Genomic DNA, 19,218 nt, shown 5'->3' with positions numbered 1-19,218 from the left:
GGCATGCTCCACCTCCTTGGGGCTCACTTCCAAAACAATATCGTAAGAAAATGAAAATTTGGTCTGGATACAAACCTTTGTCCTTGCAAAACTTGCTCGATAGGTGCTCCAGATGCTCCTCATCTGTCGATGCGTCTAGCATGGCAAGGCTTGGAAGTCCAGTTGGTGAGAGAAGCACCCGGTGAGCGAAATCAATCATGCAGTTCATTTGCGATCGCACACCATCCCAACCCAGCGTCGCAGCACACCCGCTCCTCTTGGCATTGGAGAGGCGGGTGATGTAGCAGAGTGCCAGCACCAGGAACAGCGTCTCGTCCCATTTGGCGATCATGGCATCTATGCATGCGCATTCGTGCACGTCCATCGCCGCTGCCTCCTCCTCATGCGGCCGTGCAGCTCTGGCGACGAACTTGGACATGGCCTCAGCATAACCAATATCGCTAATATCATCAAACCCTACCCCTGGTTTCAAGATCTCGGCGATAGATTAAGAAAACTACCTAGCGTCTACGAAAAGATGGAACGTCCTTTCTTTGGCAAAAATATATGTTACAGAACGATCATGGCATCACTCTCGAGAGCTTTCCCGAGCCAGGAACTCAAGCTCGCCTTCTTTTGCTTCCTGTGACCTCGGTAGTAAACACTTGCAGCAAGAGCTCGAAACTACTATCACCACCATCTCCATGAGGTCCATCACGACCACCGGATCGCCATCGCCAGTGCCCAGGTAGCCGATCACCTGGAGGACGTGGGGGTGTGGCGCGACGAGTGCCGCCATGCGCTTGAAGACTTTGATGGCCACCGCCTGTCCCAGCCACCATCTCCGGTAAGAATCCGACTAGCTTATGTAAATCAATGATTAATCTTCCATCTCCGCCACCACCACCACCACATAGAAGAGATAAAAGTAAACTTACGTCAGTAAAGCGTAGTAAGTTGCACTTTGATTCTTCAAGGACAAAACCAGTTTCAAGTAATTTCCAAACATTTATTATAAGGTTTCGAGTATCTGTACAAAACTCTTAACGTTTAATCCAGACTTCTCATTTTTAAAAAGCAATTAAAAATTTCGGTTGTTCTTATTACCATAGAAACATTTTAAATTTTAATTTTTCTTGTCTCTCACATGAATAAATTGGAAGATCAATCTTATTAGTCACATTGAGTGCCAATCTGCTCTTTTTGCCCTTCTCTCGACGTTTTTGATCATCAGTGGAATTGTACCACTAACATCCTCTTGGAATCACCTCCCTCCAATCTAACACATTTGTTTGTTATTGACAGGAAGAACTCAATCCAGGCCCCCCGTAAAAGAAAGTTCCACCCGAGGATCGGATACTGTAGCAGTCGGGCTTGGTGGACAGCGTAAAAATGCTGGCCGGGCCGCGCAGCAAGCTGGTGAGATCCACCACGCGAAGGTTTTTGAGATAACTGGCCACCGCGTAGCCTGACTGCGGGTAGTGACCGCTTCCCATCTGTGTTGCCGTGTGCCTGTTGTTTGGTCTCGTGTTCACCACTTCGCCACCCCACTCAATCACGTTTGCAAAGCCGGCCAAGTGAGTGAAGAGCTGCGGAGGCCAGTAGCCAATGAGCTCGTCCCCATAGCGAAGCCACCAATTGCCGGTTATGAAGTCCTGCGAAAACGAATAAAAAGTTTCCAGAGTTTTGTGAGACGTTTCTTGGGACGATGGAAGATCTCTTTCTCTAGAGCTTGAGATATGTTGAGAAGATTGAAGAGAAAAGTTTGGAGGCTTTTGTGTGTACCTTGAAGATGAGGATGCGGATGTCGTATTGGACGCCGTTAAGTGATGAAACGGGTGCGACTGCTCCGCCCAGCACGACTTGGTCGTTGATTTGCACGAAGCCTTCGCACAGAAGGTTGTAGCAGCCAGTGCCACGGTAAGAATCACTCTGAGATATTTGGAAAGGCCTGAGAAAGATGAACACAAAACAAGAAAACTTCTTACTGTCCAGTATGTGAAGAATCGGGGATTCCTGTCGCCGTAGAGAGCGGGGTTCACCTGGAAATTCTTGTGAGTTGTTTCTGCTTTTTTCTTGTGTTTTTTTAAATTTTTTTTTTCTGTCTGAATACCTGCCAGCCTGCTTCAACACTGTTGAGATCAACATTGAAAGTTCCGGAGAGAATCCAGACTTGCGAGAGGCTGAACTCATCTGCACCTTCTACTGACGGATCCCATACGTTGATCACGGCCTCGGCTCCGTAAAACACACCCTCCGCATACGCAATTGCGTGCTAAATCTCAAAAAAAAAAAAAAAAGTTAAAAAAAAGAAAAGGTGCAAGAAAGCTGCACAGAGACAAAGTTGCGAACATGAACTGTAAGGCAATGAAGATAAAACATGACAAAAGTGAACAGGAAAACAGCAGCACGAAAACAAAGATCGAAGAGAAGAATCCAAATGCATCAACTTGGAGGAACAATGAAGAAGAATAAAAAGAAAACCTTACCTCGTGTTGCCTGGAGCTAGAAGGTACCGCAGCTTGCAAGCTTTTGTGGCTGTCTACGTGTGGAGGGCCCTGGGATTTGCGAGCAAAGGAATCGATCGAGTGATTTTCGCGCTGCTGAGCGATTCTCTCCACGTCCAGCTCGAGCGTCCGGCGGACTGGAATGCTGCCTTTGGGACAACGCTGGCCGGCTTGGTGCCATCGCTGCTGGATCTTTCTGCCACTCTTGGAGGCCAGAAGAAACGAGGAATTCGATGGCGAGATCTGTAAAGTTGATAGCAAAAAATTCGCTCGATCAGTGACACCAATGCCTCGAGCAAACTGGTAGAACAAGAAGAAACACGTAACTATACGAATGCTCGAAGGAAAACACGCAAACGTGGGAACCAAGTTTACCACCGATCAAACAAGCAGGCATGAAAGTTAGAGGAGATTTCTAAGGAAGTGAGAATTTATATGAGAACCTGTAGCTTGGAGCCTTGCAGCAATGGATGATCGAATGCCGGCTGGTTGGCGATGGGAACGCAGTCGATAATATCTCCATCAGGACTCTTCACCCACGAATAATTTAAGGAAGAACATCAAGGAAGAAGATTCTTTAGTCGAGAACTTCCCAAATGAAGTGGAGAAAAGAAAATGCTTAGCGACCTGGATGCTGGCGATGCCTGGCTTGTTGATCTTTTCTAGAACGCGCTGGATTCTCAGGGATCGCTGGCGGCCGCTATCGTCATCGCCCAAAACAAGAGTCACACCCAAAACCAAATAGAAAACGAGAAAAACCGCTACCACCGCCCTGGCTCTATCAAAACAAGGAAACCCACAACATCGCATTGCAGCCCAAATTTCTCTCGAAGTCTTCCACTCGCTCCCTCTCCTCTTTCTTTTTTCCTTCACGCTAAAGCCCTTCAGGAAAAAATTGGAGGAGAGGAGAAAAGGAAGGAAAATTACTTTGAGAAGAGGAGAGAGTCCAAATCGAGTGAGCACACACACACATTGCTTGGTTTGAGGGACGCAAGGACTACCAAAAAAAAATGGAGCTCTACAAAGATTTTCACTAGCTTCTCTTTTCTTCCTAGTTTTTTTTAACTTTTTTACTGGGCCAATTGGCAGTGAATGATCGACCCGTTTTAATTTTTCTCCTCCTGCTTTCGCGATCAATCAGACTGACTTACAGAAATCGATTGATTTTTCGGGAAATATTTATCTTTTTTTTTGTCTTGCTTTTTTTTCTCAAGATTCGAGCTCCATTCTGGAGAGCATGACAATTACACCCCATCATCACGCATTCGCGATTCGTTCTCCATTTTCGACGGCCTGGATTGGATGACATCGCAGCCATTATCATTAAAGCGTGCGGTAGTTTGCATCCAAGCGCCATAAACGCCCCACGTTACAGTTCGCATCGACGGTGCACCAAAATCAAGTGACGTTTCTCTTTTTCTTTTTTCTCTTTATTTTTTATTTGTTCTCTACATATGCACAAGTTTCACCAAAGTTGCTGAATCTTCCCAATGTTGCATTGTTGCGAAATATTCTTTTGGATCCAAGTTATTTTGGATAGCCGAAAAGCTATCCCTTGGCGGCCTGAAAGAACAGAAGCCAAAGTCATCTCAGGGCATAACACAGTATACTTTAAATCTTCAAATCGGCAATAAGATCACCCGCAGGCTTTGCCAAAGGTGCCCGAAATGTTGAGGAACTTGAAATCACTGTTTCGCAACCCCGAAGGTAGAGGCTTTTCAGCATGGGAAACTTTTCCAGTGTTTGAGAAAGGAAGCTCCTCAAGGTGATTTCTCCCTACACACCATACCACGTCAACAAGAAACAACGATAGGATCATCTTTGGCAAAGTAGTAAACTAATTGCTGTTAATCTCTATATACATGAGATTCCTACCTAGCTAGACACAGCAGCCTCCTTTCTTCAAAAGAGTACTCCATCTCCTGCTGCGGTAGCCTGCTTGGAACAATGCCTGGAGCATTGTGTGGAAGAAGAACCGAGCCAATCTCGGGGACGAGCAGCGAGCCACCGCTTCTCAAGCTCCCTTGATCGGCCTGCTTAGAGGCGACTGGAGTGATCACCACCTCCTCTTGCGGCTCGCACTTCTTGTATAAAGTGGTGCTGCTGTTGCTCTTGTTGGTGTAGCTGGTGTTATTCGCGATGCCGGTGTTGCTGTGCTTGGCACCTAGAGATAGCGAGGTCGGCTTCACCGGACTGGCAAAGCAATCGGCAGAGTTGATGATTCTCGTGGAAGCCTGCTGCTGCTGGTAGACGAGTGGCGTCAATGGCTTCCGGTCGGGCTGGAAGCTCAGAGGATGGGCACCTGCAGGCGATAATCGGTGGTGACAGAAGCGATCTCACTGTCAGACCCACCTGCGTTGTTATCCTCGAGCTTTGGAGCTGGTGTTGTTGCGAGGCGTCCGTTCCTGCCTCCTCCCCCTCCTCCTCCCATGGACAGACGACGGTTGGCCGGCGTAGTGCCGCCGGCGGCGCCGTTCGTCGTCCTTGCGCCTAGACCCGCGGTCTTCTTGATGCTGTTGGGCTTGATCGGACTCGGACGCGATCCGAAGAGAACTTCTTGCTCGGTGATTAGTTGCTCCTGGATGCGCTTGTGATCCTGCCAGCCAGAAAACGATTGTTTCGCATGGCTGTAGCTATAGGAAAGCAAATGCTTACCCGCATCCGTCGCTTCTCTTCTTCCTTTTCACGTCGCAAGTGGTTGTACTCTTCGAGCATTGCGAGTAAGCTCACCTGGCAAATCAGCGTAAGGATAAACAACATGGAGCATGAGAATTGCATACCCCGTCGTAGAAGAATGGAGCACCTCTTTCTTCTTCCCACGACCTCGCTTTGGCCTTTAGCGACTCGATAAGAGCTGCATGGAAGTGTTAATTGCATACATGGACTTTCAATAAACAAAAGTATACCCGGTAGCTTGTTGACTGTGGCACGAGCACGTTCAGCACGTTTCAGGTTCAAGTGTGCGCCTCTGCTGGCAGAATACCTGTTCTCGTCTTTGCTGTAGTCTTCTAGCCAGCTTTCTTCTTCGCATGCTGCTATCCAGCGCTCGATCTTATCCATAATCTCTTTTCTGTAGAATGCTTCCTCCTTCGCCTTGCCAATCTGGTCTTCCATGTTTGAGAGAAGGTCCGCAGCATCAATCATACCTTCAAGATACGTTATTTAGATCGTGTAAGAAAGAAGCCGGTGATCGCCGTTACCTGAATCAATGAGAGCGCTGATCTTCTCTTCCGACACATTCTCGTCACATTCCATGTGAGCGCGACGGCAGATATCTTCGAGCTCTGATCGCTTCTTCAGCACAAGCTCCTTCATCTTGCTAATCTTGAGATGGCTCAGCCTTTGAACTTCCAAATCCGCCTGCCAGAAGAATGAAACAGTTAAGATACTCTATGGAAAACCGTCTTATAGCTTTGAACCTGTTCCATGACGTCCAAAGAAAGCGCTCCAGGAGTTGTCACTTCGTCATCTCTAGCAGCAAGATGGCAGGTAATATGCTGAAAACAGTTCTGCTCCTCGGACGGAGTATCCATGAGGCTCCACAACTCAATCAAAGCCTCTCCCAATTCTTGCAGCTGCATAAACAATTGTTTTGGTTGAATCGAAAAAGAAGAAAAGAGATCACCTTTATCATGCGCTCCTTCTTTTCTTGCTGCAATCGTTGCGCCGTGTTTTGAAGTTTTGCTAACGTCTCATTACTTATACTTCTTGTGTGAGTGCTCTCTAGACTCTCCAGGCTGGGATGTACTTCACCCACTGTCTTCAAGAAGTCGATAGCCAAAACGCTACATAAGTCATGAATGAGATTCACATACTCCATGACTTTGTTCATTCGATCACACTAGACATAAAGACATATAGTTAGAGCATTCAATGTTCCATCCAGTATAGAAAAAGCTCTCTCACCTTTTCTTTTTGCAACGCCTGCAGCTGAAGCTGGTACTCTTCAAGCTTCCTCAACGTTAAATCTTCCTCAACCGGCGTATCGTTGATCGGAGCTCCCGCAATGTCTCCACGAATTTTCTGGATCTGGAACCTCACATCGGCAATTTGTCTACTGCGCTCCTCCTTCTTCTGTTTCATCTCTTCGACGATGGGATAAACTGCTGCAAACTGCTCCTTTAGCGTGCCCAAACGATTCTCGATCTACACAACCAACCACAAAAGTTTAAAGAGAGAACATGAAAAAGATCCAAGAGCCAAGAAACTCACAATGATAGGTCTTTCTCCAAGTGTAGACACAAGCGCAGCTAGCTCTGCCTCGGCATCAGCAAGAGCCCGGTGTAGCCTAGCTCGCCCATGGTTTGCTTGATCCACCTTTCGCCGATAAACCTCCAAACACTCCTGTTCTAACTGGAGTAACATACGATCTCTTTCTTCATCGCTCTCCCCGACCTCGTCCCAGATGTGCTGCGCAGTGCCATTTTCAGTGTCCACTCGTGCAATGTAGGATCTAAGCAGCTCTTACCTGGAGCTCCCGCAGCAAAGATCCACAAGTCGTCTCACTGGCGGCGTCCATGCCTAGAAATCCCAACCAGCTCTCGAAATAAAGATCCAGGGCCAAGAAAGAAGGCGCCGCTTACCTCCAGCACTGTCGATCGTGACGAAAATGCTCCCGATTCACGGAATTTCCACGCGCCGCCTGCCCGATAACGCAAGACACGCTCCTCGATCGATCAAACCCTAGCGAAAGTAGAGCCTTGAAAGAAGTGCCTTGGAGAAAGAGAGAGGGGGGAATAAGGAAAGCCCCCGCAGGGAAGACGTGCGCTCATTCAGCCGGCAGTCGTACGGCCCCTGGCGCAAAGTGGCCACATTCTATCCGTACACGAATTTGCTCACGGACGGCGGGCGCCAAAGGAGCCGTTGGGCCTTTTTTTTTAAAACATCACCTAAACGCATCTCTCTAGCATATACCGATTTGCCCTAGATTCGAGTTTTCGTTGCGAATGTTCTCGATCATTTAAAAAGTCTCGCTCTGGAAGAACACACAGCATAAAACCAGGCAAAAAAGAGGGTGTTGAGAGGGCGATTTAGTTCATCCTGCGGATCAAAGCGTTAACTTTGACCTCCCTGTTTCCAGCGTCTCCTCCCTCGATGTAGTGATTCCTCTTCTTCTTCAATCCGCCGAGAGGAGCGCTGAGCTTGAAAGGCCACAAGAAGTTATTCGCCTCCTTGAAGTGTGGCCCAACCGTGTAGATCTCGTGGATGAGATCCTCGATACAGATGATTCCATACTTCCCCAGGCTCTGAGAAAGAACAAATAAGAAACGATGAGAACTAGAAGTCATCGTAGAAAAGGATCGTACCTCTTCGATGATCGAGTTATCGGTGAGAGCGATGCGCTTCTTGTTGACTTTCCCGTAGCCACGCTTGTAGATGAGCTCTCTCACGCTCTTGAGATTCGGATACCTGGAGAGTTTTGCTTAGAAATCGTGATGGTGATCTTGGAAAACAAAGAAACTTACCCGTAAGTCACGTACGGCTCGACTCTCTTGAGCATGTTCATGGTTGCCTTGTTCACCTTCATGAACACCCCATTGAAGATCTATAAAAGAAAGAATGTGATAGTAAGAGAACTCGTATCACAATCGCAACTTTCACAAGGAATTTACCTGACGCAGGCGAAGAAGCTGCAAGATCTTCCGGGTCTTGGGATGCATGTCGTTGATACTGGATGAAAACAAAATTTATACTCCGTTTGTACGGACTTAAAATCGAGAAGGAAAATTCACCCACCCTCTTATCCGGATGACGAACATGAGCTTGGCTTCCGGCTCGACGTAAAAGCCTCCTTTGCGCTTGGCCTCCCTCTTGAGCCGAATCAGATCCTGCTCCTGGAGATCCCAATGCAAGGGGTGAGAAAATGCCACGGGAATCGAGCGATAGAACCCCCATACCTGATCGCGGTACTCCTTGACATACTGCTCGGCGCGCTTGAAAATGAGCCGGCGATTGCTCTTGTTCTTCTTCTGGGCGAGGGCGAGGCGCTCCTTTCTCTCCACGCTCCACTGCTCGTCGCGCCTGCGCTTCTTGAGCACTGATTCGGGCACCACGGCCGCCGGGGGAGCGTCCACCTGCATCTCTTCCGTCGCCATTGCTCAAGAACTCGGCGGCCCCCTTCCTAAAGCCCTAACCCTAATCCCCGCCGATAGGGTTTTAGGGGTGTCTTGATCGGACGGCTCGCGCGCTTTTGGGAATATACCCCGCATTTTAAAGCAGTTGTTGCATTCAGCAGAAAGAGTTTTAGGGCTAGGGTTTTTGGATGCCCCCGCGCGGCGAATGGGCGGGGCGATTGATCGATCGCGTGTATGAGCTTCACGATGGAGTGTTGTGCTCGAAACATGTGAGTTTGGTAGCAGTGCGGGTACTTCGATCGATTTAGGAGGCGGCATTGAGAGATCCCAGGCGAGGGCTTTAGCATTGTGGATTCCAGAGCTTGGATTGGATCGCGTAGGGTAGGGTTTTAGGGGTTTAGTTCTCGTCTAGGAGGAGCGCCTTACATTTTCTCCAGTCTTTGTCCATCTCTTCCATCGGCAGCCATGGCGACGAAGAGCAAACAAAGCTTTGTGAAGCTCAAGAAGATCAAGGCTCGCATGGCCGATTGCCGGAAGTCACAGAAGCTTGTACTCAGGTAAACCAATATCTCGAAATGCTCGGTTTTTTTCTCACTATGTTTTGGTCTTCACAGCGGCTTGGAGCTTGAAGAGCTGCCACAAGGATTAGTAAACATGATAAAAGGAGCTGGTGCTAATGTTGTGATCGAGTTCGACTTTCACAAGTAGGCTGTTGATCTATAGCTGCATAAGATTCTTTACTGATTAATCTGTTTGTTTTTTCATTGGATTTTCCTGCTCAGCAACCAATTGACGGATGTGATACCGGAGATTTCTGAGTTCCGTGGCCTACGAGCTCTAAGACTATATCAAAACAATCTTCATCAGCTACCTCAAGTCGTGTTTTCCTTTCATAAGCTTCAGGTAAGTCTTCCGCGCATTTAGCTCCAATTAATTTTCGTGGTTTCGCAGGTCCTTGATGTCTCTGAGAATGAAATAAGGGAGATGGATCATTTGGTCGGTTCATTGATTGCACTTCGCGAGCTCAACTTTGCTCGCAACTATCTGACGTCGCTGCCGACATTTTGGAAAAACTTAGGATTCTTGCTTTATTTGAATGTTGGTAAGTTCTCTTAGTACTTTGTATATTTTTCAAAAGCCTTGAAGGTTTTCTTTTTTACTGGTAGCAAATAATCAGCTTACCGAGCTACCAGAATCGCTTGGAACGCTTAGACACCTACAACGTTTGGATGTCAGCTCAAACATGCTCTCCACTTTACCTCTGGCTTTGCAAAATCTCAAGGAGCTGATACTTCTGGACGTCCATAACAACCGCCTCGTACATATTCCACCATCACTCAGCCTTCTAAAGAACCTACAAGAGTTCAACTGCGAAGCAAATCCTCTTGCAGAGCCTGCCAACAAAGTTTACTCTCGGGTATGCCTAGATACCGAATTTTGATCTTCTTAGATTTTGAAACCTCGACCGTCATGACAGGGTTTTGAAGAGTTTATGGAGTTTTTGCGGGAGTCATTTTCGCAGCAGCAACTAGAAGAGCTCATTCGTCAAAAGCCTCAGCCTACAATTGTTGGTAAGAGAATGTTATGTAGAGACCTGTGATTCATCCGACATTATTGGTTTCCAGGCTCTTACTTGCAGTTTCCTACGCGATTTGAGTCTGCACCAGGAGGTCCTCCAATGAGAAGTCACCACAGTATGACGGAAGCTGGACCTATACTGTATATGTTTGGGGGAAACATTCCCAATTACGGAAAGGTATCAGTAACTTCCCTGGTTTTTTTAGCTCATGGATTGTATCAGGTTGATGATCTCTACACGTTTGACTTGCGGACATTGTTGTGGGCTAAACCTGGGACAAGTGGAAATGCTCCTGCGCCTCGTGATGGTCACGCAGCGGCCTATGATGGCCATAAGCGGTATGCTGTCACCTCAATGCACTTTCTGTTTGGCTACAGTTTATCGTTTGTCGCAGGTTGTATATTTTTGGTGGTCGAAACGAAGAAAATAAGCTTTTGAATGACCTGCACTATCTTGATGTCAAGAGTATGTCTTGGTATCAGGTATTTGACTTTTTTGTTTTTGTGTTGCTAATGCTGAAACTTTTATTTTGCAGCCTCTTGTAGAAGGGACTGTACCTTCAATTCGTGAAGGTGCATCGCTCTCAGTTGCTGCTAACCAGGTGATATTATTTGGAGGCCGTGGAACTCGCCAACGGCATAACGATCTGTACACACTCTGCACTCAGGTACTAGCATTTTAAAGTATCTCAAGTATTTTTTATTCAAAGTGTCTCGCATTCATATAAATATTTGTTTCAGTAAACTTAATTTTCAGACATGGTCTTGGATACCGCAACGCACGAAAGGATCTGTGCCTGCACCCAGAGAGCACGCTGCTGTTGCGGCTATAGGAGCTAATATATACGTACATGGGGGAAAAGGCAACGTTATGCAAGATGACATTTATGTTCTGGACGTCAATAGTCTTGTTTGGACAAAGGTTTGGGTTTTACTGCTACATGGAAAACTTATTGTTTTCTGAGTTTTTGAGCAGTTAGTAAACGAAGGTCTATGCCCATCTCCAAGATATGACCATGTCGCTACCATATTCGACAACAGGTTGTGTGTTGAACGGCTAAAACTGATTGATGGTGTTTGTATGATTCAGGCTTTATATTGCTGGAGGGATTGATGGCAATGGAACGGCGTTGACTTCAGCGTTTGTTCTTCCTCTCGGGGACGAAGTATTGCGCCAGCCTACATCAAAGTAATGCTTTCTAAACCAGAACTAGAAGTAAATTTTACTATTGACAATCAGTGTTTGTTTTGCTGCAGTCCAGCTGTGACTGTTTCAGCAGAAGTTAAGCGAAGTGCACACGAAGGTAGTCTACCACTTTAAACGTTCTGATGATAACAGGCTGTTCACTTTGCCTTTTCAGGTTCTTGGATAGAACTCGAAAGCCATATTACTTCCGCATTACAGTGCACGTAAGTGATTATTTTAGACTGGACAGCAGTTAACAACGTTATAGAACGTTTCAGGATTTGTTTCCACGCCAGCAAACTTATCATCTTCAAGGTGGAAACTTTGGACGAAATCGAATCAGATACTAGTACTGAAACGTGGGATATGTACATGGAGACAATGCTGGAGTCTTTGAAACCCCTGGTGAAATTTTGATTTATACCACTTCTGTTTCAAGACACAAGTACTTTCATGACAGATGGTAGAAACTACGATGAAGAGGTCTCTGGATACTAAAACAGATCGTGTTCTTCATATTATACATACCAAAGTAAGGCTTGACTTATCTTCTTTTTTTTCCAGGCTAAACAGCTTTGGTTTCCCAGATAAACCAGATGCCAAGATCTTACCAGGTTTTATCCCAGAAAGAGCAACTTCTTTTGAAGCACGTTAAACATCTTCAGAAGCGAGTAAGTCTTTTTTCGTTTCTTTCCTGAAACGCGTGCGGGAAATTTGCTTATAGTTCCAACAAGTATACCCGGAGAGAAGACCCTTGCTTCTCATAGCGAAAAATGAATGTGGCGTGGAAAAGTTCATTTGCTCGACAATACGGCCATCACACATGGAGTATACGGAGTTATACCAGTGGCAAGGATGCGCCAGCTTTATATCCAACTTCCTAGCGTTTGATACCCTTGAAGATCCAAAGTACTTTCCATCTTACATACCGTCTTCACAGAGTGTTATTGAGGTATTCATAGAGTTGATTTACATGCAAACTTATTTTACTTGTTCCACCAGTGGCAAAGAGGCGATTGTTTTGATTTTTCAATAGCACTGGCGTCGCTTCTTATTGGTGCCCGCTATGATGCATATTGTGTAGCGGGATACGCACCTTTGTTTCTAACTTCCAATAATCAGGTATATTTGCCAGCTTGTTCTTGTGTGATTTGCTTGTTGGTTAAGTCGTTTTCTATCAGAAACACTGCGAGTGTCCCAAAGCTGTCGAAGAGCGAGAGCTTGCTTCCCGGCGGCCTCCTGAAAAGCCACCACGAACAACAAAATACTCGAGACCGTCGCCACCTATATTGAATGATCAATTTCTTTCAAATGAGAAAGACATCAGAGATGCTGCAGCAAAAGGCTTTGCTGAGATTTTCAAGGGAAGCGTTGATGCCAAATTGAAATACGGGCAAAACGAAGAGGAGGACACACTTCTTAGGTACTGCGTTGAAAGATGCAACGTCCCGGACTTGGAAGAGGTTGAGCCGCCGGAGCCTCCCGAGCCTGCAGAAGCTCCGTCAACTTCATCATCTCCTGATCCATATAAAACAGCAGCTGAAGCAGGCACTACAAGCACGACACAAGAAGAAAAGTCCGATGCAAAACAGGAAGGAAAGTCAGATGAGGCGAAGCCAGAGCCAGAAATGAAACCGGACGATCCGAAGCCGGAGGGAGCAGAAGAAACACCAGAGGCAACCGAGTGTGGTGGCGTACAAAAGCAAATACAGGATTCCATGGTGGTTGAGGCCGTGAGTGCTCCAGAGCCGCCGGTTGAACCAGAGGTTGACAAGCTGGACAGGAAACGAGTACATTGCTGGGTGATGATTGTGAGTGGAAAACGAGGTCTGACCGAAAGTTTCTTCGTCGAGCCTAGTACTGGTCGGAAGTATCATCTAACGGACTCTCCGTATTATGCTGTTGAGTACGTCTGGAACCAGAGCAACGTCTGGATCAACATGCAGCCGAATCCAACTCGGGCAGGGATCAATAATCTTTCCTGGAATTTGAAGGATACCGTGAAGTGGGAAAGAATCTTTGATGGCCTTGACACTGAAGGCCGTTTCCGAGACAACTTGACCATTGTTGATGGCAAGAAGGAAGAAGATACGTCGTCCAAGCCGACTCCTTCTTCAACACCTGCTGGCTCAAGGCCAGATCCAACTCGCGCTTCATCTCCAGAGGCTGCTACTGGAACGATTTCAGCAACTTCTGGTGCCACGAAGGAAACGATATCCAAAATCAGCTCTGATAAGAAGACTGTGGTCGACGAGGGGGAAAAGATTGGCGAGACTGATATACATCACTGGCTTTTGCCACCTTCATGGGTACCTAAGCTTGAGATTTCCATGGAGGCTTTTGTCACAAGGTACATGGTACGATTTTTTTCAAGGAAACGTGTTCTAACATTCTCTAATATCCTGCAGGTGTCCGAAAGGAATGAAGAAGACACACTACGACAAGTGTACTCATGAGATGTATGCATTTTATGGAGATTATGTTCGCTGGGATGGATTGATCGAACGCCTGCACTTCTACGCTGACAACGACAGGAGAATCCTTCTGGAATGCCACGATTACTTTCAAAGACGCAAAGATGGCCTTAAAAGGAGAATTTTTCTGCTGCAGGAGAACAAGGTTTGGTTTTCTTGCCTTACCAGTTTATTGATAACATTTTCCGTTTCTGTAGGTGCATGAATTTTTTAATCAGGGGACATCGTTCGGACTGAAAGAAATTGAGATAGTAGAGGGGGTGAGCAGAAAATTTATGTTCCATTCTGGCGCTCGAACTGATGGATTGGTTTGCCGCGAAGAGGTGAGCAACCGAGTCTCTCCCTAACGTTTATTAATTTCCTTAAGAGGGTCTTCTAGTGCAGCTGCTAGGCAAGAAGCTTGTTGAAACGTTTGATAACTCGGAAAGCTCAATGGTGTACCGATGTGCATGTTATGGTGTGCCGGCTCCAGTAACTTTGCCTCAAGGCAGTCCTATTTTTCGAAGTGAACCAGATTCAGCATCAACAGCAGCAACTGCCGAGCCTAAGACCAAAAGTTCGTCTCGTGGGAGTAGCCTTCGTAGCGACTCGGCGAGCAGAACAAGCCGAGCTCGAATATCTTCTGACAGTGCGAGGGGAAAGTCATTATCACGCACTATGTCTCGGTTCAGGAGGTATGCCAACTTTTGGATCCAGCTCTCGTCTAATAATGCAAATGACTGTAACTTGCAGCGTTAGTAGCAGAAGGTCACGAACCCCTGTGAGAGATAAACGAGATACTGTTTCAGAACGAACGTACACAATTTCGCTGGCTGCCAGAAGGAAAACTGTTGCTGACAACTTTCTACCGATCACCAAACTTACACTGAAGTGCTTCCCTTTTCACTTGCTGAAGGCACGGGCTTAATTTTTGTTTGTTCAGGTTCTCCAAGCAACACCCGAAGAATGTTGCAAAAAAGGTTTTCCGCTTAAGCCAAGATCAGATCCGCATTGACTACCATCATATAGGTCGTCGTATCACTTCCATTTCGCGCGTCTATACGAAAGATGGCACAATGACTCTACTTCAGGTACTTGGTTCACGAAAATTGCTGTGGATAAATTTTTGTCCCAAAAACAGGTTGACCCTTTCGAAAAGGAACTGGAACTGTTTGAGAGAATGGATGAGTTTCATGAACTTCTGATAACTGAACGGGAAATGATAAAGGCAGTCCGTGATGGGGAGAATGAAACTCGTGATATTCTCCAGCATCGCCTCAAGGAAGAGCAAAACGTAATTCTGGAATTGCCATATACAGACGTTGCTTGTTTCAAGCAGGACGACTCGTTGCAGGACCGAGAAGCAGAAAAGAAGGTATTAAATGTTATGGAGCTTCGATCGCAATGACTTTTGCATTTGGCTGCAGGCACCAACCGATTATTTGTCACCGTTTTTGCCACCGGGTACAAGACCAAGGCAAAAGCTGACGCGGGTTCAAATGCTTGAAGTTCGAGAAAATTGCCTCAAGGCACTAAAGCAGCGTCTGTTGAATCGAGCCACGATCATTCAGGTAAATGAAAATAAGCACACGTCAGTAATCTGGAATTTTGTTGTTTCAGACACGCTATGACGAAGAAACTGCTGCATTAGCAAAGCGGCGAGCAAACTTTGAACGGGATAGAGAACAAATGACCGTGGATGAAGTTGAAAAGTATGAGCAGGACTGCGAGACTGCTGTTTTTCGCATCCGCATTTTGGAAAAACGAGCAAAAGAGCACGAACAGTCAGCTTTGAGGAAGTAAGTTCTCACGGTTGTACGATTGACGATGCCAACTTATTTTTTCCTTCTCTTTTCGTGTAGGTACACGGAGCTGGATAGGAAGCTGAGGAGCGATCCCCGGCTTTCATCACTTTATGATGGAACAGCGATGTGAAAGGTGAGCAAAGGCTGCCTTGCCTGCAGTTGCTTTCTTTCTTTGCTTACTTACTAGTTCCTTGCAGCTTTAAAACCCAGAATGACAATGTTTTGCCTCAACGATGCAAGCAGCGGTTTGTATGCGGAGAGGATCAAACTAGTAAGCTTGTTTGTTAAGAACACCCTCCAAAGTCTCATTCCTCTTCTTTACAGGACATCGCCAAAACAGTGTAGCAACATTGAAGAAAACCAGGTGTCTTTCAATAAGCTACTTGGCGCTCTAGTCGCCAAGCAACTAAAAGAACAGGGAACTAAATTCGGGAACGGGGATAGTTACCGGGGAATGCATGTTGAGAATCTCGGGGCGGAAGAACAGAACATCCAACTTCCTTCGATTACGATGGAAACGGAAAGAACTGGATAGTCTGTGAAAGAGGAGATATGGCGGGCCGGGCATATACGTGCGCATATTCTCTTCCTGGATGCGCTCCTGCGAAGCACACTGCCCAGAATGCAACGACTGCCACGTTTGTGCACGGGAGATGGGATTTTTCTTCCGCCAACTTGGTCGACGAGGCTCTTCTTGGCCTTTTTGGACATCTTGATCTTGGACGCTCCATCGCTGTTCTTGGGCCGTGGCAAAGATCGTGGTCATGGCTTTAGGGGGCCAGTCACAGGCTTGGCTTGCAAATCCGATCGCAGGAACAGTGACGAGTCCCACAACCTTGATAGCGTCTTCAACAAACGGGACTGGTAACTGCTCTTCCTCTTCGCAACACGGCATCCAGTTTTTGGAGTTCAAGGCGGGGACGGGAAGTAGCAAGCTATGGTCGCTCTCGAGCAAAGTTTGCAGCCTTTGCTCCGTCTCCCGCGGCAAGAAGTCGAGACTTTCTCTCGGTTTGCCGTTCCTGGCATCGTCATCGCCATCCTCCTCGCCGTTGCCATCGTCGTCTTCACCTCCCGAGGCACCGTCCAGCAGCGAGAAGAAGTTGCATTCCTTGCGGCTGACCGGCTTTCCAGCTCTCGAGAAGCAGTATGCGTTTCTGGACACACCGACGAGCCGGGGCTCCTCGGGAGGAGTTCCCGTCTATGTCATGCTTCCTCTCGACAGCGTCAACGTGAACAACACCTTAAACCGGAGGAGGGCCTTGAACGCGGGGCTGATAGCGCTCAAGAGTGCTGGAGTGGAGGGCGTGATGGTGGACGTCTGGTGGGGGATTGTAGAGCGAGAAAAGCCTCATCACTACAAGTGGTCCGCTTACAAGGAGCTTGTGTCCTTGATCCAAAAGAATGGACTCAAGATTCAAGTTGTCATGTCGTTTCACCAGTGTGGAGGCAACGTTGGCGATTCTTGCTAGTAAGTAACTCTTTCTCCTGTGCTTCTTTTTCGGACCCTGTCTTTGTTTCTCTTGGTTTTCTCCGTCTTTTCAAGCGCTGACAGAAGACTTGTGTTTGTTTTTTGCAGTATACCTTTGCCACTGTGGGTGCTTGAGGAGGTCCAAAACAATCCGAACATTGTGTACACGGACAAGTCTGGCAACAGGAACCATGAATATCTTTCGCTCGGCTGTGACTTTCTTCCTGTTTTACGCGGTAGAACTCCTATCCAGGCCTACTCCGACTTCATGCGTAGCTTCAAACACGTATTCAAAGATGTTCTTGGCGAGACTATCGTGGTAAGCTGCTAGAAAATAAACTCTATAGAATGAGTGCTGTTCGGCACTAAAGCTTGGAATTTTGTAGGAAGTCCAAGTAGGACTTGGTCCTGCCGGGGAGCTCCGGTACCCGGCCTATCCCGAATACAATGGAAAATGGAGATTTCCCGGTATTGGCGAGTTTCAGTGCTATGACAAGGTAACAAATGCTTTACGACGTCCTGGTACTGAAAAAGTTTTGTTTATGATTTTAGTATATGTTGGCAAGTTTAAGAGCTTGTGCGACTGCCTGTGGAACAAAGCACTGGGGACAAGGAGGCCCTCACGACGCCGGTCACTACAACCAGTGGCCAGACGATACGGGGTTTTTCAACAGAGACGGCTCATGGAACTCGCCTTACGGCCAGTTCTTTCTCGAGTGGTACTCCGGGATGCTCATCTCTCACGGTGAGCGTGTTCTCTCCGCGGCCGAGGCCGTCTTCCGGGGGGCGGGGATCAAGCTCGCAGGGAAAGTGGCAGGAGTTCACTGGCACTACGGGACCAAGCCTCATCCCGCGGAGCTCACCGCCGGGTACTACAACACTCGGCTTAGAGACGGATACACTGGCCTGGCTCGGATGTTTGGACGTCACGGGGCGGTCATGATCTTCACTTGCTTGGAGATGCGCGACTTGGAGCAGCCCCCTCACGCGCTCTCGAGCCCAGAGAGCTTGCTCCACCAGGTGGTCTCGGCATGCAAGCAAGCAGGGATCTCTCTGGCGGGAGAGAACGCTCTCCCTCGATTCGACGAGGCTGCGTACGAACAGGTGGTGAAGAAGTCCCGGATGCAAGAGAGCGAGGAGGAGGACGACTGGATTTCCGCGAGCTCTGGCGGCTGCTCGTCCACGGCGTGCGAGCCTATGTGCTCGTTTACGTTCTTGAGGATGAGCGAGAAGCTGTTTTACAGCGAGAACTGGCACAACTTCGTCCCGTTTGTGAGGAGGATGGCCGGCGGCCGGGCATTTCAGGAAGAACACCACGACACCGAGTCACACATGCACGCTACCAGGCCTGTACAAGAAGCTGCTGCCGCTTTGATGTGTCACTAGAACACCTGTAGCACTACGTACTTCTTTTTGTGCTTTGCTTGGCGGTAAGTTTCTCAGTGCAAGGTACTGATTTCTTTACTTTCTCTCCACAGCCATAGCTCGCACGACGCTCGCTGAAACGCTCTACTCAAGGCACGTTTCCGTTTGTGAGACGATTCTAAGGACACGTTGAGCACCTCAGCCTTAGAAAAGCTCCAGTTTCTGGTCGTTCTAAAGACAAAAGTAAGCTTTTAGTGCTGGTAGTTTTGTCAGAACTTATTTCCTTTCACGCATCAAAACAGTGGTTTCGTTTTCGTGCGGTGGCTATCTCAAGGGGCTGCGGCCGGGACCTCCGAAAAAGAAGTAATTTTTCCACTTCTCACCGTTGCTATACAGCTCTATAACGGGAAGGCACTCGAGATAACCTGTGCTCGAGAACCAATGGCGTGTATCGCAAACCGTGGTCGCTACCAAGGCGAACAAGGTACACTTCTCGGTGATAGGCAGCGCGTCAAAAACCGGCCTCTGGGAATTCGCCACTTCCCATCTTCGTCGTTGTGTGCTCGCCAGCCTTTTCAGCAAAGTCCACATTTTTCCAGCGCAAGATATCGTCTCAAAGGCAAGTCTTTAGAAGTCTCAACTCTGTTGTCCACCAACGTCAACAAAGGTGACACTTCTTGCTCTACGTACTTCTTTGCTTGCGGTAAGTTTCTCAGTGCAAGGCATTCTTTTCTCTCTTCACGCCCATAGCTCGCACAACGCTCGCTTCGCTCTGCTTGGTTTTTCAACTCAAGGCTCGTTTT

General features: G+C 47.4%; 5 protein-coding genes and 1 long non-coding RNA gene across 6 annotated transcripts; 3 read left to right on the top strand and 3 right to left on the bottom strand.

The window, feature by feature from the left end:
* Positions 1-1,131: 1,131 nt before the first annotated feature.
* LOC9630026 lies at positions 1,132-3,478 on the bottom strand. The gene is made up of 7 exons (XM_024680731.1): positions 3,114-3,478; positions 2,930-3,016; positions 2,469-2,729; positions 2,093-2,254; positions 1,968-2,021; positions 1,765-1,911; positions 1,132-1,634 (listed from the first exon to the last, which is right to left on the bottom strand). Exons 1-7 carry the CDS (start codon positions 3,294-3,296, stop codon positions 1,275-1,277), a joined length of 1,254 nt encoding a protein of 417 aa, XP_024536499.1. The 5' UTR covers positions 3,297-3,478; the 3' UTR covers positions 1,132-1,274.
* Positions 3,479-4,298: 820 nt separating this feature from the next.
* Positions 4,299-7,323, bottom strand: LOC9630025 (65-kDa microtubule-associated protein 1). Its single transcript, XM_024680506.1, has 12 exons — positions 7,070-7,323; positions 6,955-7,007; positions 6,699-6,896; positions 6,393-6,632; positions 6,112-6,327; positions 5,906-6,061; positions 5,687-5,846; positions 5,393-5,632; positions 5,267-5,340; positions 5,142-5,216; positions 4,839-5,082; positions 4,299-4,788 (listed from the first exon to the last, which is right to left on the bottom strand). Exons 2-12 carry the CDS (start codon positions 7,003-7,005, stop codon positions 4,358-4,360), a joined length of 2,085 nt encoding a protein of 694 aa, XP_024536274.1. The 5' UTR covers positions 7,006-7,007; positions 7,070-7,323; the 3' UTR covers positions 4,299-4,357.
* Positions 7,324-7,420: 97 nt separating this feature from the next.
* LOC9630617 (60S ribosomal protein L7-2) lies at positions 7,421-8,639 on the bottom strand. Its single transcript, XM_002975448.2, has 6 exons — positions 8,384-8,639; positions 8,223-8,320; positions 8,099-8,156; positions 7,952-8,031; positions 7,793-7,895; positions 7,421-7,732 (listed from the first exon to the last, which is right to left on the bottom strand). The coding sequence occupies exons 1-6, from the start codon at positions 8,579-8,581 to the stop codon at positions 7,517-7,519; spliced, it is 753 nt and encodes a 250-aa protein (XP_002975494.2). The 5' UTR covers positions 8,582-8,639; the 3' UTR covers positions 7,421-7,516.
* A 404-nt stretch (positions 8,640-9,043) lies between these two features.
* Positions 9,044-16,316, top strand: LOC9630616 (dynein regulatory complex subunit 7). The gene is made up of 30 exons (XM_024680409.1): positions 9,044-9,117; positions 9,175-9,264; positions 9,343-9,463; positions 9,512-9,662; positions 9,727-9,977; positions 10,038-10,131; positions 10,186-10,316; positions 10,362-10,477; positions 10,534-10,621; positions 10,675-10,806; positions 11,115-11,179; positions 11,396-11,442; positions 11,500-11,548; positions 11,603-11,729; positions 11,785-11,856; positions 11,912-11,995; positions 12,049-12,276; positions 12,327-12,446; positions 12,506-13,674; positions 13,733-13,943; positions 13,996-14,121; positions 14,183-14,472; positions 14,531-14,668; positions 14,721-14,868; positions 14,919-15,152; positions 15,205-15,348; positions 15,398-15,576; positions 15,640-15,715; positions 15,780-15,853; positions 15,907-16,316. The coding sequence occupies exons 1-28, from the start codon at positions 9,080-9,082 to the stop codon at positions 15,710-15,712; spliced, it is 4,716 nt and encodes a 1,571-aa protein (XP_024536177.1). The 5' UTR covers positions 9,044-9,079; the 3' UTR covers positions 15,713-15,715; positions 15,780-15,853; positions 15,907-16,316.
* On the top strand, positions 10,689-11,309 carry LOC112348281. The gene is made up of 4 exons (XR_002992993.1): positions 10,689-10,806; positions 10,880-11,060; positions 11,115-11,179; positions 11,229-11,309. It is a non-coding gene; the product is annotated as an uncharacterized LOC112348281 (long non-coding RNA).
* A 30-nt stretch (positions 16,317-16,346) lies between the features above and the next one.
* Positions 16,347-18,436, top strand: LOC9630024 (beta-amylase 3, chloroplastic). Its single transcript, XM_024680408.1, has 4 exons — positions 16,347-17,050; positions 17,159-17,336; positions 17,437-17,547; positions 17,651-18,436. Exons 1-4 carry the CDS (start codon positions 16,347-16,349, stop codon positions 18,434-18,436), a joined length of 1,779 nt encoding a protein of 592 aa, XP_024536176.1.
* Positions 18,437-19,218: the final 782 nt, after the last annotated feature.

This window comes from Selaginella moellendorffii, unplaced genomic scaffold, assembly GCF_000143415.4.
Source record: "Selaginella moellendorffii unplaced genomic scaffold, v1.0 SELMOscaffold_28, whole genome shotgun sequence".
Classification (NCBI taxonomy): domain Eukaryota; kingdom Viridiplantae; phylum Streptophyta; class Lycopodiopsida; order Selaginellales; family Selaginellaceae; genus Selaginella; species Selaginella moellendorffii.
Note: the sequence above shows the minus strand (reverse complement) of the source record. Positions and strands in the feature narration are given on the sequence as shown.